At 59.7% G+C, this 14,523-nt stretch overlaps 1 protein-coding gene across 2 annotated transcripts; it reads right to left on the reverse strand.

Annotated features, from left to right (window-relative positions):
* Positions 1–281: 281 nt before the first annotated feature.
* On the reverse strand, positions 282–12,843 carry CCND1 (cyclin D1). 2 transcript variants are annotated; one of them, XM_043451456.1, is made up of 5 exons: positions 12,446–12,843; positions 10,645–10,860; positions 9,977–10,136; positions 5,981–6,129; positions 282–3,617 (listed from the first exon to the last, which is right to left on the reverse strand). In XM_043451456.1, exons 1-5 carry the CDS (start codon positions 12,641–12,643, stop codon positions 3,453–3,455), a joined length of 888 nt encoding a protein of 295 aa, XP_043307391.1. In that variant the 5' UTR covers positions 12,644–12,843; the 3' UTR covers positions 282–3,452. The 2 variants fall into 2 exon arrangements, with proteins under 2 accessions (XP_043307391.1, XP_043307392.1); XM_043451457.1 differs by lacking the exon at positions 12,446–12,843 and adding an exon at positions 11,806–11,875.
* Positions 12,844–14,523: the final 1,680 nt, after the last annotated feature.

Consider the following 14,523-nt stretch of genomic DNA (forward strand, 5'->3'; position numbering starts at 1 on the left):
CCCCATCTCCGGGGACCCACGTGCCCCACCCCCCCCCACCGCAGACCTCTGGTCTGGATTCCCTCCTGCTTCTCGCCAGGGGACCGCTGACATGTCGAGGCGTTCTTGGCTGTCACGACTGGACGTCCTGTCACCTAGCGGGTGGAGGCCAGGGAGGCGGGCAGACACCCCGCGACACCCCATGGCGCCCGGGGCGGCCCCCGCCACAAGAGGACCCAGCCCCGTTGTCCGAAGTGACCCACCTGCCACCCCGCCCCAGGAAACACAAGCAGGCGCCGCGCTGGGGTTTTACCAATTTTATTTCTAGACTTTTCACGTTTGTCTTGTTTCCTGCTGGAAACGTGCCGGTTACATGTCTGTGCTGGGAAACACCGTGGTGTGTGACCATAAACACACACAGACCCCCAAGCGCCCGCCCGCCCGGACCCCCCCGCCCCCGCCCGCTCACCAGTCCCGGGACAGACTGCCTGTGCCCCCAGACCTGCCCCCGCCTTTGGCCTCAGAGCACACACGTTCCCCCACCCCCCGCCACCGGCAGACCGTCCAGCTCGGACCCCGTTTGGTTCAGACAGAGGTGCCGCAGCCAGGAGGGTTGAGGTAAGCGCAAGCGGGTCGGCTGCAGGGTGGGCGGGGGGGGGGGGCTGCACCAGCCAGGGGCCTGCGGGTTGCGGCTGCCCCGCCTGGGGCCGCGGTGGACGGTGCAAGTCCTTTTGGTTCGGCAGCGTGCTTGGCGGCTCTCGGGCACACAGCCCCGTTAGCTGGCTTATCGTTGAGATCTGAAGTCTCTTTAAATGAGCAATTATTATTTTTTTTTTTTTTTGCTATAATGACCAGAACCACAAACAGAACACTAATATAACACATACAACACACCCCAAACCGAGACACAGTCTGGGGGCAATTGCAATCATGCCAAATGACCAAGTCTACAGCACAGCACCACGTGGCACATGAAGACACACTTGCTACAAAACAACAACAACGATGCAGTTTTCATAGCTATACGCAAAGAACGATACAGCCGTAAAAAACCTACTGGATGGTCAATCTCAGGTGCAGAGTCCAGCATTACAGGCGCAGGGCAGAGGAAACGGGCGTGGCCTGTCTCCAGAGACGCCCAGGGGTCCTCGTGAACGTGGCCGGGGGTCGGGGATCCCCACCGGGCCCCTTTTTTTTGGGTTCTCGTCCACGTGTCTGTCTGCCGAAGCAGGAGGCCGTGGGTCAGACGGAGCCTGACCGCCTGGTCTGCAAATGGCTAAGTGAAGCTTGAGGTATTGTGAAACAGGAACCTTTTTGGAATAGAGCAGTAATCACATTAAGTCAAAATTGATCACATAAAAAAAAAAAAACCTACAAAAAAAAGGCATCCGTAATACATTTTTTTTTTCTATGAGAAAATTCAAACTAGAACATGGCTAGTATATGACATTGTAAAACAAACAAAAAAAAAAGTCTGATACTCCAATAGCAGCAAAACAATGTGAAAGATAAAGAGAAGCAATGTGAATGTTTCCAAACTGTTCTGGGAAGTCATCGGTAGCAGCGAATAAAGAAAACGGAGCCGCAGCCTGTCCCTCGAGTGGTCCCCGCCCGCCTCCCCTCCGCACACGTCCACCCTCACCTCCTCGCTCCCTTCAAACACTCCCTACAGAATAATTACAAAAAGGTACATAGCCAAGATGTGCAAATTACCTATCGGTTGCTAAGTTTCTTTTATGAAAGGAGGGGTCGGAGATCATATTAGAACTGAACTTGTTTCCAAGCATCCTATTTGTCCTTGAAACTGATGCCTCTCCAATTGGATCACTCTGGGAAACACCAAACAGGCCAGAACAGCTAAACTCACGTCTTTGTGTTTTTCTCTTGGGATTTTCTTCCCCCCCTTTCCTATAAAAGGATCTAACTTTAATAAACTGTCCTACACTTGCAACATCTAAGGCAGAAAAGTGTGTATGTGTGTGTGTGTATGTGTGTGTAAATCAAGGGGAGATTGCATTACTTTATAAATCATACTGGCCTTACGAACACCCTCTGCAATAAATATTCTTTTTTAGCCTTAACTATAAATTATATATTTTAGTGTTTAAAAACCTTCCGTTGCAAAACATCTAAAGTTAACTCTGAAACTGCTGGTTCTCTAGGTAAACCTTTAAGGCCTCTACTTTCAAACACCAGTTGGCACTGAAGGATTCCTAAACTTCAGCTTCTCTACAGAAAAGGAAAGGAATACACCATCCTGGCAACGTGAAGAATGAATGCACACTTTCTTCTCCTCGACCAGAACCTAGCCCTCCAAAGTATCACCACCCCCTCCCGCTAACACCACAGTGTCAAGCACCGGCCTTTCGTCCTGCCTGCACCCTAGTACTGGAATATCCCCAAACCATTCCATTAGGAAACTGTTCCCCGCCCTCCACACACCACCGAAGCAGAGATGTCACCTAGAGACTGAAAGTGCTTTGAAATGGAATGGTTTTGGAATATCGAGAAGGAAAAAAAAAACAACAAAACAGAACAGAAGAGCTGTAGATTTCACCTGGATATAAGCAGGCTGCAGGTCTGTTGAGTGAGAAAAAAAAAAAAAACCAGCATCTCATAAACAGGTTAACTACAAAAATATGAAGATTATAAAAATAGAATATATTAGGTCACTATTGCAGTTTCTCTTTCTGGTAGTGGACGCGAGGAGCTGGCGGCGGCCTCCCATCACCGTGATGCAAGCCGGCGCCTGACAGACCCCTCTGGTGGTCAGTCCACAGGGAGAAAGAGGATTAGCCTTTCCAAGATGCCGAGCTCTAATGCTACCCTAGCCAAGAGGTTACATTACATCAACCATTGACAAGGTGAAGGTTACACGTCTACCTACAAAATAAAATAAACACATGACTTATAAAGTGACTACATGCGTAAGCAAGATATAGGATGCCTAGAACTGCTTTAAAGCCGTGTCCTTAAGAAAAGCACACGCGTATGCTCCCCTACCTAAAATCCTCTTCTACTTTAAAAATGGGATGTGGACTTTTCTCTATTATTTTTTTTTTTAAGAAACATTTTTAAGCTTTTTTTGTTTGTTTTAAACACATAAAGAATCAAATCTAATCCTCTCCTGCAGACTTGCTCCTTGTGTTAATGCCTATTCTTACAACACGGAGACACAAACACATGAATATCAAAACTAGTTGATTACAGGGCATAAAATCCTCTATTTTTGTAGCACAACCCTCTCCCCTCTCTCCAGCTCAGGGTTATGTAAATACTATTTTTTTTTCCTCTCCTTTTTTGTTTTTTTTTTTTTAAAAGACAACTTTTAGGGTACTTTTTTTTTCTTTTGCTTAAGTCAGAGACGGAAGGGAGAAAGAGCGAAGGAAAACACCAGGAAGGTGAGGAGGGGGCCAGACCGGGTGGCTTGGTCCCCGGAGCCCCGGGGCGGCCCCTCCCTCGCCGCGGCACGCTCAGATGTTCACGTCGCGCACGTCGGTGGGTGTGCAGGCCAGGTCCACCTCCTCCTCCTCCTCTTCCTCCTCCGCGGCCTTGGGGTCCAAGTTCTGCTGCTGGGCCTGGCGCAGGCTGGACTCCAGGAGGGCTTCGATCTGCTCCTGGCAGGCGCGGAGGCAGTCCTGGGAGAGGGGGGTGGGCACGGGGCTCTCAGAGGGTCTCCACTAACCTCATACGCTGAGGACGCTACCCCGACCCCAGGATCCACAGTGCCGACCCTCTCTGGCCACCAGCTGCCCCCCTGCCCTGGCCCGAGGAGCCCAGAGATGACCCAGGCGGTGGCAAGCCTGCTCAGGACCCAGGGGCTCCGGTGGACACAGGTGACCCTGCCCACCTGCCCGGAGCCCCCAATAGAGCCCAATCCCCAGGTTCCCACTGGCCCCACTGTGGCCCCCTCAGCACATTCGGCACCATCATCTGAGCCCGGACCGGAGGCCCTCTGAGCCCCCGCTTCTTGGACTTAACCTCTGTTGTGTCAGCCCTGGTGGTGAACCCAGCCTTGAGTGATGAACGGCCGTCAAAAGTATTAGGCCGTGCGTGACCCAGGATGAACGCCGGGCTGCCCCGGGGGACCTGGGTCCTTTACCGCCATCCTCTCCCGCTCGGACCTGCATCCCTGGAGATGCTCCGGCCGGGCACGGCTCCTGCCCGCCACAGACCTCCTCCCGCAGTGACCACCCCACGCGTTCAAGGGGGAGGAGGAGCCGCGGACCTCTGCTGGTCCCGCCCGGGGGCAAATCTCCCAGCAGCTCGAAGGCGCCACTGGCAGTTCGGTGGCCACGGTTCCCGGGCTGAACAGAGAGGCCACATGGGGCTTCTCTCCTAGAACCAGGAGAAGGCTTCAGGGCAGCCTGGAACCCAGACCCAAGCCTTTCCCACAAAAGTGAGGCTCAGCATGGGAAGGCACCCCCAGCATCCACCTAGGTGGGGCTGGAAACGGTGAAAACTGCCCCAGAGAAGAGAAGCTGGACCAGGAGGGATTGAGTGAACCCCTGGGGGTCTTCCACAGATACAGGCATTACGGGCTGGGGAGGCTTTCCGAGACACCTTTTCAACATTCATCACGGCAAAGGAAAAAGGCATGTGTGTGCACATGGCCCCATTTTACAGAGGCGGAAACTGGGCGGGGGACCCAAGATTGCCGACACCCCCCTCAGACTCCCATCCAAACACCCACCTCTGCCTCCGGAAAGCCCTCCCACTTCCCCACCATAGCAGGAAGCCCCCCTCTCCCCTCCTGGAGATAGCTCGCTTGCCCCTGTAATTCGGGGGGCCATGAAGTGGAGCTAGAGCAGAGGGGTACAGGAAGGGCCCCCCCTCAGCCTCACAGCCTCATCCCGTGGAAGGCAGACGGGGGCATGCCTCCACCACCGAGAACTTTCTGTGTCTGAAGCTCAGTGCCATTTGTCACCTGGTCACCAGACTAACTACTCCCCCACCGCCCCGTCCTTCATCCGGGAAGCTTTTGTCTCAGGTCTAATTACAACAATCTCTATTCAAATCAGGGGTCATGTAGCTGTTTCCTACAACTGTCTGGGGACAGCACCGTCGGTGGCGTTTCTAGCCGAGGCTGACCCCTGGCAGTGAGGCCAAAATGCCCGCTCCCTCTCCATTGCGGCTCCCTCTCCAAGATGCCCATGCCTCTAGACAGGAAAGCTTCCTCCTCTGGGGGTCACGCAGGCCGTGGCCTGAGGTCAGGTGGGCGTCCACCCCACACCCCGCTTTCCTCTGCCTCCCGCCTGCTCGAGAGGGGACCACCAGCAGCCCGAGCCGGACCTGGACTAGGGTCAAGGCGGTCACTGGCTCCCCCACGGGACCCTGCAGGTCCGGTGTGACTCCCCCCGCACCAAACCTTGCTGGTCTAATTTGGTAAATGCCCCTGACCCTTGTAATTGTCACTTTAATTGTTTAGGAAAAGAATGGGGGATAAGACAATGGCACCTTTAAGGAGAAAGAGACAATGGACTCCGGCATTCACAGAAGCAGCCTCTCAAAAGGGGCCATAAAAACAAGTTGTCTGGAGCAGGCTTGCCATGGAGGGAGACCTCACAGGAGCCCTTGTAAAGCGTCCATTTATCGGGCATCCACATTGTTGCCCAGACAAAGCTCGAACGGTCCCCACCCCACACGGCATTAGGGCACGGACCGTTGACCCCGCCTGCCTTGTGGCCCCTCTTCTTGGATGGCTCCCCCACCCGGGAGGGGTTTAAGCTCCAGGGGCCCCCGGGGACCACCCTCCTACCCACTGACAAGTTCCCGGGTCTTTTCTCCTCAAAGAAGCCCCGCCCCCCCCAACCCCGGGAAAGGGCGTGGCGTGCCCCCAGGCACTCTGCCAGGGCCGCAGCCTGGCCCCGTGCCGGATGCAGGATGCAGATAGCTGCCGGTCCATCCATCCTCCACCCGGCCCCTGCTTCCCAGGCCCTTGACGACCTCTAGTACCCAGAGCCGGGCAGGCCCCTTGCCCACGCGGGAGAGGGTCACTCACCGGGTCACATCTGATCACCTTGGAGAGGAACCGTGTCAGGCGGTGATAGGAGAGGAAGCCGTTGGCGCTTCCCAGGTGCAGGCCTTGCACCGCGGCTACCACGCTCCCGGCAGCCACCATGGAGGGCGGGTTGGAAATGAACTTCACGTCTGTGGCAGGGGGAGACAGAGCCAAAGGGGTTGAGTGGGGACGCCCCAGGACCCTGTGATCTGGGCCCCCCCACCCCGGCCTGTCCTGCAGACTTCAAAGGGATGGTCAGGAAGTAGGCGAGGCGCCCCACGCCCCAGCCTTGATCATTACCCTGGGCGGCAGAGAGAGCAAGTCAGCTCAGGCTCCTTGAACATGGCCCGCAATGCTCATTTACAGACACCAGAAAAGCAGACCAGGAAAACCGCTGGCAGAGGCCTCTTGGCACGTAAGCCCATGAATGGATCGTTTATTCACACAAGCACATAGAAGAAGAGTCGTAAGAAGGTGGGGCACACCCACGAGGAGGGTGGTGTCTCTGTACAACGCTAACCCCAAGCACCGGGGCGGCCATCCTCCACGCGGGGAGACGTGCCCAGATGTTCACTCCATTTACCCGCCCCCAGGGACTTGGGAGGGGTGCAGCGTGACTTCATGACTGCATCCACCTGTCCTCAGCAGCTATCTGCACGCTGCTGGGCAAGTGTCCACCCCAAGAGGTGGGGTGGTGGGGGAGGAGGCTGGCTCCCTCGGTGGCGCCCGGCCAAGGTCACCTGTCGGCCACTCCCTGCTGTGCTGACACCTGGTTTCCCTTCAGGGGGAACAGCGTGATGGGAGGTGGAGAAGCCACGAGGGCCACGGAAGGGACCCAGGGCCTGCAGGCTACCCCTTTGTCGTTTTCAGTGGGGAATGACTGGTGGGAGGCTGCTGATTTCAGCATCTGAACCAGGCGGGGCCTCTTGGCCTGGAGTCGGGCCCTTAGGAGGTCAGTCCCCGCCGCCTCACCCTGCCCCACTAAGCTGAGTAGGAGGGGACAGGGCACAAAGGCAGTGGGACCCCCGGGGGGCACGCCCCCGCCCCGTGGCCTGGCTGGAGACTTCATTCTAAGAGCAAACAGCCAGGCCTCCTTCCAGGGAGCAGAAGCCCGCAGGAGGGCTGGGAGGGGAAAAGACAGCCAGCCCTGAAGGGGAGACAAAGTTGGGGCTAGGCGCTCTAACCACTTAAAACAGAAACGCCCCCCTCCCCCCCAAACAGGAGGTCCACCCAGCCTGGGAGCATTTCATCAGGGCCCATCAGAATCTCAGACATCGCTGTGGCCAGAGCACGGCTTCTGACTGGCCGCGCCTGGAAAGCCCCGTCCAGCAGGGAATGGATGACACGCTTGGACTGTGTGCACAAGCACACGTGTGCGCACGTCTGTAGGCGCCATGGGGGCCTTATCTGCTTAGAGGAGGGTGCACAGATTTCAACCCAGAACCTCCAACGGCTGTTCCTATTTGCTGCCCAGCCCATGGGGTCACCAAGTCAGACACGACTGAGCGGCCGAGAGTCCAGCGGGCCACAGCCGGGGTGGGCGTCGGAGCTGACCCCGCTCGGGCCTGTTCTCTCAGCCTCAAAGCAGCGCTCCTCACAAGAAATGCTCCACTGCGTACCCACCCGGGCCAGGCGGCGCTGCTGGTAAAGAATCTGCCTGTCAGTGCAGGTGATACAAGAGACCCAGGTTCAACCCCTGGGTCGGGAAGATTCCCCTGGAGAAGGAAACGGCAACCCACTCCAGTATTCTCGCCTGGAGACGCCCACAGACCGAGCAGGCCGGTGGGCTATGGTCCGTGGGGTCGCAAAGAGTCGTACACGGCTGAGCAACTTGACCACACAGTGTGCACACACAGACACACACATCAGAAGCAGAGCAAACCCCACCCAGCATGTGGGTGACGTGCCCCCCACCCCTGGGCACCTAGTCAGGAACCTAGGTCTGCCAGACACCCGCCCCCCTCCCCAGCGCCTTTTAAAGGGATCCCTGCCATGTGGAGGGCAAAGCATCTCCTGGGACGCGTACTCACGCCTCCACTTCACAAAACCTGTTTGAGGCTGTAACATGCCCTTCTCATCTTAAGAGACGCCCCCCCCCCCGCCCCCGGCCTTGTGACTAAAGCACACAGCTTCGCCATGGAAGTTCAACAGCTCAGGACCCGGTTGGGGGGTGCTGCTCCCCCGGCCCCCCTCCCATGCTGCTGCAGGTGAAATGCTGAGTCACCCCGGGCCATCCCCCCACCTTCGCCCCAGGTGTGCCCATGTATCTGTGACTCCAGGCCAGGGGCGCTGGCTGGGCTGGTTCTCAGACAACTGCCAGAGTGCGGGCACCGCACGTGGGCACGGCCTCTGTGCCCAGCTTCTGCGCTGTCTGCATCCCACCCAGGCCACACACCCCGCTTCCCGGGGTCCCAGGAGTTGGGGGGAGGGGCTCCAGACTGTCCCAGCTATCCTTGGGGGAGCGCGTGCAAGAACCGTTCCTTGCATTATCTGCGGGAAACTTGGTCATTTCTCTGAACCGCTTTCAGCTCCATAAAAGGCTGCCTGCAAATCTCTGGAGGCTTCTCTTCTCGGAGGCGTCCTAGCCAGAGAATGCCTCCCTGCCCGCCTGCTGGGCTGGTCCCTGGAGGCCGGGGAGACACGCGTGAGAGGCCCCCTTCCACCCTGTCCCTGCCCAAGGGTGGGTGCTGTGGGGCAGAAAAGCCAGGGGAGGGGGCACCCTCCCCCCTCAGATCCACCCAAGCTGAGATGTTTTTGGCCTCTCATCTGCCCCCACCCCACGGCTCACTTGGCAGGACTTCTGAAGGGTCCTTCTTAGAAGGGTTCACGCCTTGAGCAGGCAGAAGAAGGGGGCAGCAGAATGTCTCCACCTCCCCTAACCTGGAAACCTCAGCCACCACTACAGCCCCTGGACACGGAGAGGGTGACATCAGATGGCGCACGGGGGACCCCAGCCCTTCTGGGGAGGGGGTGAAAGATGTCAACCCCTCTTTGGTGCAGCGTGGTCCTCAGGTTGCTCAGCGGGAGCCCCAAACAGGTCTGACTGCTGAGGCCTGGTGAGGGGGAGAGAGGGCCCACAGAAGAGCTGGGCAGGATGGGGCATGGGTGCCTGGTCAGGGTCCCCAGGGGTCCTGGGCCCAGATCATGGGATCCGAGGGAGGAAGGGGTCACAGGGCTCATGGAGCAGGGCTGGGAGAAGCAGGAGGCAGCACCTGTGTCTCCCTGGGTTCTGAGTGACTGGTGGCCTGGGGGCTGGGAAGAGGGCCCTGCCAGGGAGGGTCCCCCAGCAACGGTCCAGAGCAGTGCCAGGGGAGTGGGGCGGGGGGAGGGCTCCTGCTGCCAACCGCAGCGGCCTGAGCCCAGGCGCTCTGAAGCCGCTCCCAGGGAGAGCAAGGAGCGGGAGTCGGCCTGCGATGCCCCTGGCGGGGCCTCAGGCGGCCAAGCGCCTCTGCTGGCCGCCCCCGCGCCAGGGCCGCGACCGGCGGCCCAGAGCACGTGGTCCAGGCACTGCCGGCCGGCGCTCCCCACCCCTGGAGGCGCCCCTGGCAGGGGGCCCAGCCCGGGAGAGGCCAGGAGGGGGCCCCCGCAGCTCAGGCTCCTTGAGGACATAGGAGGAACGGGTTGGGGGGGGCGGCGCGGTGGGGGGGCGGAGACAGGCTGGACAGCCAGGGTAGACCCCTTTCAGCATGGAGTGACCCCTGCCGAAGTGGGAAGCAGAAGCTACAGCAGCTGGCCACAGGCAGACTGGCCACCCGCCCCCGCGGCCACAGGCACTGGGCGGTAACAGACTAGCCTCTGCGCTCCCCGCCCAGGAGGCGACGCCCCCCTCCCTGGAGCCCTTAAAAGCAGCTCAGCCCTCTCTGCTCCCCAGAACAGGGGGCAGAGGAGTGCTTCCAAGAGCGGGAGGGGCCCGGGGACCATCTCCTCCAATGGGGAAACTGAGGCGGGGGCCACGCAGCTCCTCCTGGGCACCAGCGGCGGGGGCCAGCACCCTACCTGTGGCACAGAGAGCAACGAAGGTCTGCGCGTGTTTGCGGATGATCTGCTTGTTCTCCTCGGCCACCGGCATTTTGGAGAGGAAGTGTTCAATGAAATCGTGCGGGGTCATGGCTGCCAGATTCCACTTGAGTTTGTTCACCAGGACCAGCTCCATGTGCTGCGGACCCGGGGGGAAAACGTGCGTCAAGAGAGGCGCAGGCGCGGACCCCAGTGGAGCAGGGGGCGAGGAGAGGGGACGGGGGTCGCTGGAGGGTCCGGGAAGTGAGGGGGACAGCGCGCGCCCCCACATTATGAACAGGGACGGTGCTGCTCGCCAAGGGTCCTGCCCTAAATGCAGCCCACCCTGGGCCAGCGGAGACCAGGAGCCCGCCCACACCTGGAACGCGGGGCCGGGTCAACCGCGCTGGCGCCGCCCCGCCGCCGCCGCTGGAGGGCGCGCGCCCCCAACTTTTCGCAGCGCTGGGGGTGCAGAGGCGGTGGGAGTCGGAGAGAAAGCGAGGGGGGCGGCGGCGCGGCTGCGGGGCGATGCGGGTCCCCGCCGCTTTTCAAGCGGGGCCCCACCCGTGCGGCCGCCTTCCTTGGGGGCCGCGGGTCTCTCAGCGGCCCGCCGGGGATCCCCACGCCTCCCCCACCCCGGGGTCCCGCGGCGGGGGTCCCCGGGTTACCAGCAGCTCGTCGGGCCGGATGGAGTTGTCAGTGTAGATGCACAGCTTCTCGGCCGTCAGGGGGATGGTCTCCTTCATCTTAGAGGCCACGAACATGCAGGTGGCCCCCAGCAGCTGCAGGCGGCTCTTTTTCACGGGCTCCAGCGACAGGAAGCGGTCCAGGTAGTTCATGGCCAGCGGGAAGACCTCCTCCTCGCACTTCTGCTCCTCGCAGACCTGCGGGGGCACCGGGGGCCGTGACCGCCGCCACCGCAGGGAGCGCCCGGCCCCCTCTGCGGAGACCTCGCCCCCCCCCCCCCACCCGCTCGCGCCAGGGCGGCTGGACTGCGGGGTCCCCGAGCGCGCGGAGGGTCGGGGCGGGGGGGCGGCAGAAGCCGCCCGCCGCCGCGCCCCCCTTCCCTGGGAGTCCCCAGTACCCACCCACCCCGAAACTGAAAGGGAAAGTCCCAGCTAGGCTGGCACAGTGGGGGCGGGAGCGGGCACGGCTGGGCGGCGTGTGCCGCTCGCGGGCTGTGGGCCCCGGGGACCCCGGCCCTCGTGGGTGCTTCGGGAGCCGCCAGACCTGGGGTCGGCACCAAATGGGGCGCAGGGCCGCGGGGAGGGCCGCGAGGCTGGGCGCCGCGCTCGCAGCGCCTGCGAGACACAAAGGTGGCGTCCCAGGCCGCCGCGCCGCATTTCCCCAGACGTCATCTTTTCAAAAAATATTTAAAAATATAAAAAAATTTAGTGGGTACATAAAAAACCCCTGAAAATGACCCTCAGACTATCCTTTACCCAGGCCGGGAGTCAGGAGCTCGTTGCGGGCTCAGGGGGGAGCCCCAGGAATTCAAACTCGGGGGCCCCCCCTTCCCCCTGGGCGCGGGCGCCGTTTCCCTCTCGCAAGGGCACCACGCCGCACTTTCAAAAATTATTTTAAAATACTTGCGGTGACCCGGGGAGCCCCCTGAAGGCCCGTAAACGTGCCCCTGGCCCCCAGCTCGCTCCAAACAGGTCCCCCAAGCTGAGACCCCGGCAAATGAGGGTCCATTCCCAGCGTCATGGGGGCCACGCGACCTTGCAGCCCGGCGTGCTCTCCGGCCCAAGCTGGCCTTGCGGGACGCCCCGGGACCCATTGCTTGAACAAAGGCGCCCCTTTCCCGAGAGGGGTCCCCCCACAACTACCCGAGCTCTGTCCCCGCGCCCCTCCAGCTGGTTCCCGGTGGCGGCGCGGCCCCTCGCGGCGGCCCCAAGCGCCTGGCCGGCCGCTCCCCGCCCCCACCCTGCCCCCAATTATTAATAAACACTTTTGCTTTGCAATAAAAGAACAAAGATGGCGCATAATACTGGCACGAGCGGCCCTTGCATACGTGTCCATGGATATTAATTTAAAAATCAAATCTATGCCCCCTCCCCCTGGAGCTGGCGGCTCAGCAGCCGCGCGGCCACAAGAGGAGGCGCAGCGGGGTTGCGCGGTGGCGGTGCCGGCGGGGGCCACAAAGGACGCCCAGCCTGCGGGCCCGCACCCTGAAGCCACCCGGGGTGCCCGGGCAGTGGCTTTCCCCCAGGGTACCCCTCCTCGACCGCCGCCGCCTCCCTCCCCCTGCCACGAAAGGAATTATCTAACGACCCCACCCCCACCCCCTCCTTATTCAAAAAAAATACCCTGAATATCTATATATTTTGGAACTGCGATTCCTAGCAACACTCTGGCAAACTTCAAAGTTCGGGTGGGAGAGAAGGGAGGGAGATGAGCGGCAAAGAAAAGTGGGTTTGCGCAACAAGTCGCAGGGAAGTGCTAAAAGAGCCGCCCGGGGCCCCGCACCTCTAGCATCCAGGTGGCCACGATCTTCCGCATGGACGGCAGGATCTCCTTCTGCACACACTTGAAGTAGGACACCGAGGGCGCGCAGGTCTCCTCCGCCTTGAGCATGGCCCGCAGCACTCGGTCGTTGAGGAGGTTGGCATCGGGGTACGCCCGGCGGATGGTCTCCATCTCGCAGCACAGGAGCTGGTGTGCCATGGCTGGGGGCTCGGCTAAGTGGTCTGGGGGCGGCGGTGGGTCCGGGGCTGCGTCGGCGCTCGGCTCGGGCTCCTGCTGCCCCGCGCTCCCTCGAGCTCGTCTGCCCCTCGCCGGAGCGCGCGGACGCTGCTGCTCTCTGCTACTGCGCCGACAGCCCTCTGGAGGCTCTAGGACTTTGCAACTTCCAACAAAACTCCCCTGTAGTCCGTGTGACGTTACTGTTGTTAAGCAGAGATCAAAGCCGGGCAGAGAATGGGAGCGGGAAGGAGGGGGGCCGGGCGCAGGGGGAGGGGGCGCGGGCGCCGAGCGCCGGGGAGCGGCGAGGGGCAGAGCCCAAAAGCCATCCCGGAGGCGCCGCGCCTGCACCGCGCGGTGTTGCCCCCGAAGCCGGGTTTTCATAGAAATGCAAACCGTCCTAAGGCTGCCTTTATCCCCTCCGGGGAAGAGGGGTGCAGGAGCGGGGGTTGGGGGGGTGTCTGTCCTCCCCGAGTGGGTCCCGCAGGATTTGGGGGGTTGGGTGAAGGTGGCTCTGCAGAGGGGGACAACTAGGAGGGCGGGCAGGCCACACGCAGCTGGGGGAGACCGCGTGGAGGGGGGACGCTGGGGTTCGGTGACACTCTGAGCCGGGAGAATGGGCGCATTTCCGAGAACGCCACGAGGGCACCCACGGGCGGAGGCAGCCAAGGAATCTTAGCGTCTACATCTTCTTTCATTTTCATTAACACGTGTAAATTTTAGGAACCATTTACCATTCAGGGACTCAGGGAAGAGCCGACAACCCCGGTGGAAGTTTCATTCCCGCACCGAGGGGGGTCTGTGCAAATGCCGGAGGGGTAACCCCAAAAGTTAAAGGGCTTTCAGCCTAACATGCGCTCGCTCAAAAAATAAAATAAAATAAATGCCCGAAAATTCCAGCAGCAGCCCAAGATGGTGGCCAGCATTTCCTTTGCCCAGTCCTCCTCGCCTGGGGGATCTGCGCGCTGTCTTCCTACCCTAGCTAGTCCATTCTTGCGGGGGGCCCCCAACCCTTCCCCCCCGCCCCCGCCCCGTGCCGGCAATTTTAACAGCTAGAAAAACACTTTGAAAGGAAGGCTGCAAAATAGTGGTCTCTGTCCTGTCTCATTTTTTTAATTAAAAATTAAGCTAAATCGCTGGAAATATTAGTCGCCTCCCCGCCTGGGACAAGACCACCGGAAACTTCCTAATTGGCTTTGTTGGGGGTGTGGACTGCTCTTCACCTTTAGAATTTGCCCACGGGCTGCATTCGTGAGCCTGAAGCTGTTGGCGGGGGTCTGGCAACAATCAGAACAATTACAAGTTAAAGAAATAGGTGTATTGATCTGATGATTTAAACAAAACCTATATATGTTCGTGGCTATACGCGAGTCCCCAATATTAATCGCAAACTTATAAGACATATAAAAGAATATAGTTTTTTTAAAATGAAGAGTCAGTCTCTTTGGTGCTTATTTTTTAAAATAAAAGGACATCTTACCCAGTCTTAACATTTTTTTTTTACACTACCTGCCCCAAATTAAGAAAACTGTTCATTAACTTCCCTCTGAATATAGTCCAGTGGCATAAAACCATCTGATACCCTAACGTTAAAGGCTCAAAGAAAACGGATTAAAAGCCCCCCTCCCCTTCGCAAGGGCGCACACAACAGGACAAGACCCCCTCACTTTTCAGAGCTGATTCTTCCCGCGCCCCTCCCCCGCCGAGAATCAAGGTTACTAATATTCCGGGTCCAGGAGGGTAATTACCCTGGGCTCACGCCTCGGGAGGAGCGGATGGCACGGCAAGGGAGCGCCCACCGCCGTGTCCCCCTCCCTGGGCACCCAGGCTCGCGTTGGCCCCCGGCACGCGGGAGCCTCGGAGCA

Source organism: Cervus canadensis, chromosome 29 (genome assembly GCF_019320065.1).
Source record: "Cervus canadensis isolate Bull #8, Minnesota chromosome 29, ASM1932006v1, whole genome shotgun sequence".
In the NCBI taxonomy this organism is placed as follows: Eukaryota; Metazoa; Chordata; class Mammalia; order Artiodactyla; family Cervidae; genus Cervus; species Cervus canadensis.

Excerpts from the sequence above, each read along its gene's own strand:
- CCND1 (XM_043451456.1), bottom strand. The coding sequence starts at position 12,643 with ATGGCACACCAGCTCCTGTGCTGCGAGATGGAGACCATCCGCCGGGCG. Across the intron at positions 10,137-10,644 it reads TCCGGCCCGACGAGCTGCTG|CACATGGAGCTGGTCCTGGT; the intron begins GTAACCCGGGGA and ends CCGGGTCCGCAG. Across the intron at positions 6,130-9,976 it reads CGTTGCTCTCTGTGCCACAG|ACGTGAAGTTCATTTCCAAC; the intron begins GTAGGGTGCTGG and ends CCCCTGCCACAG.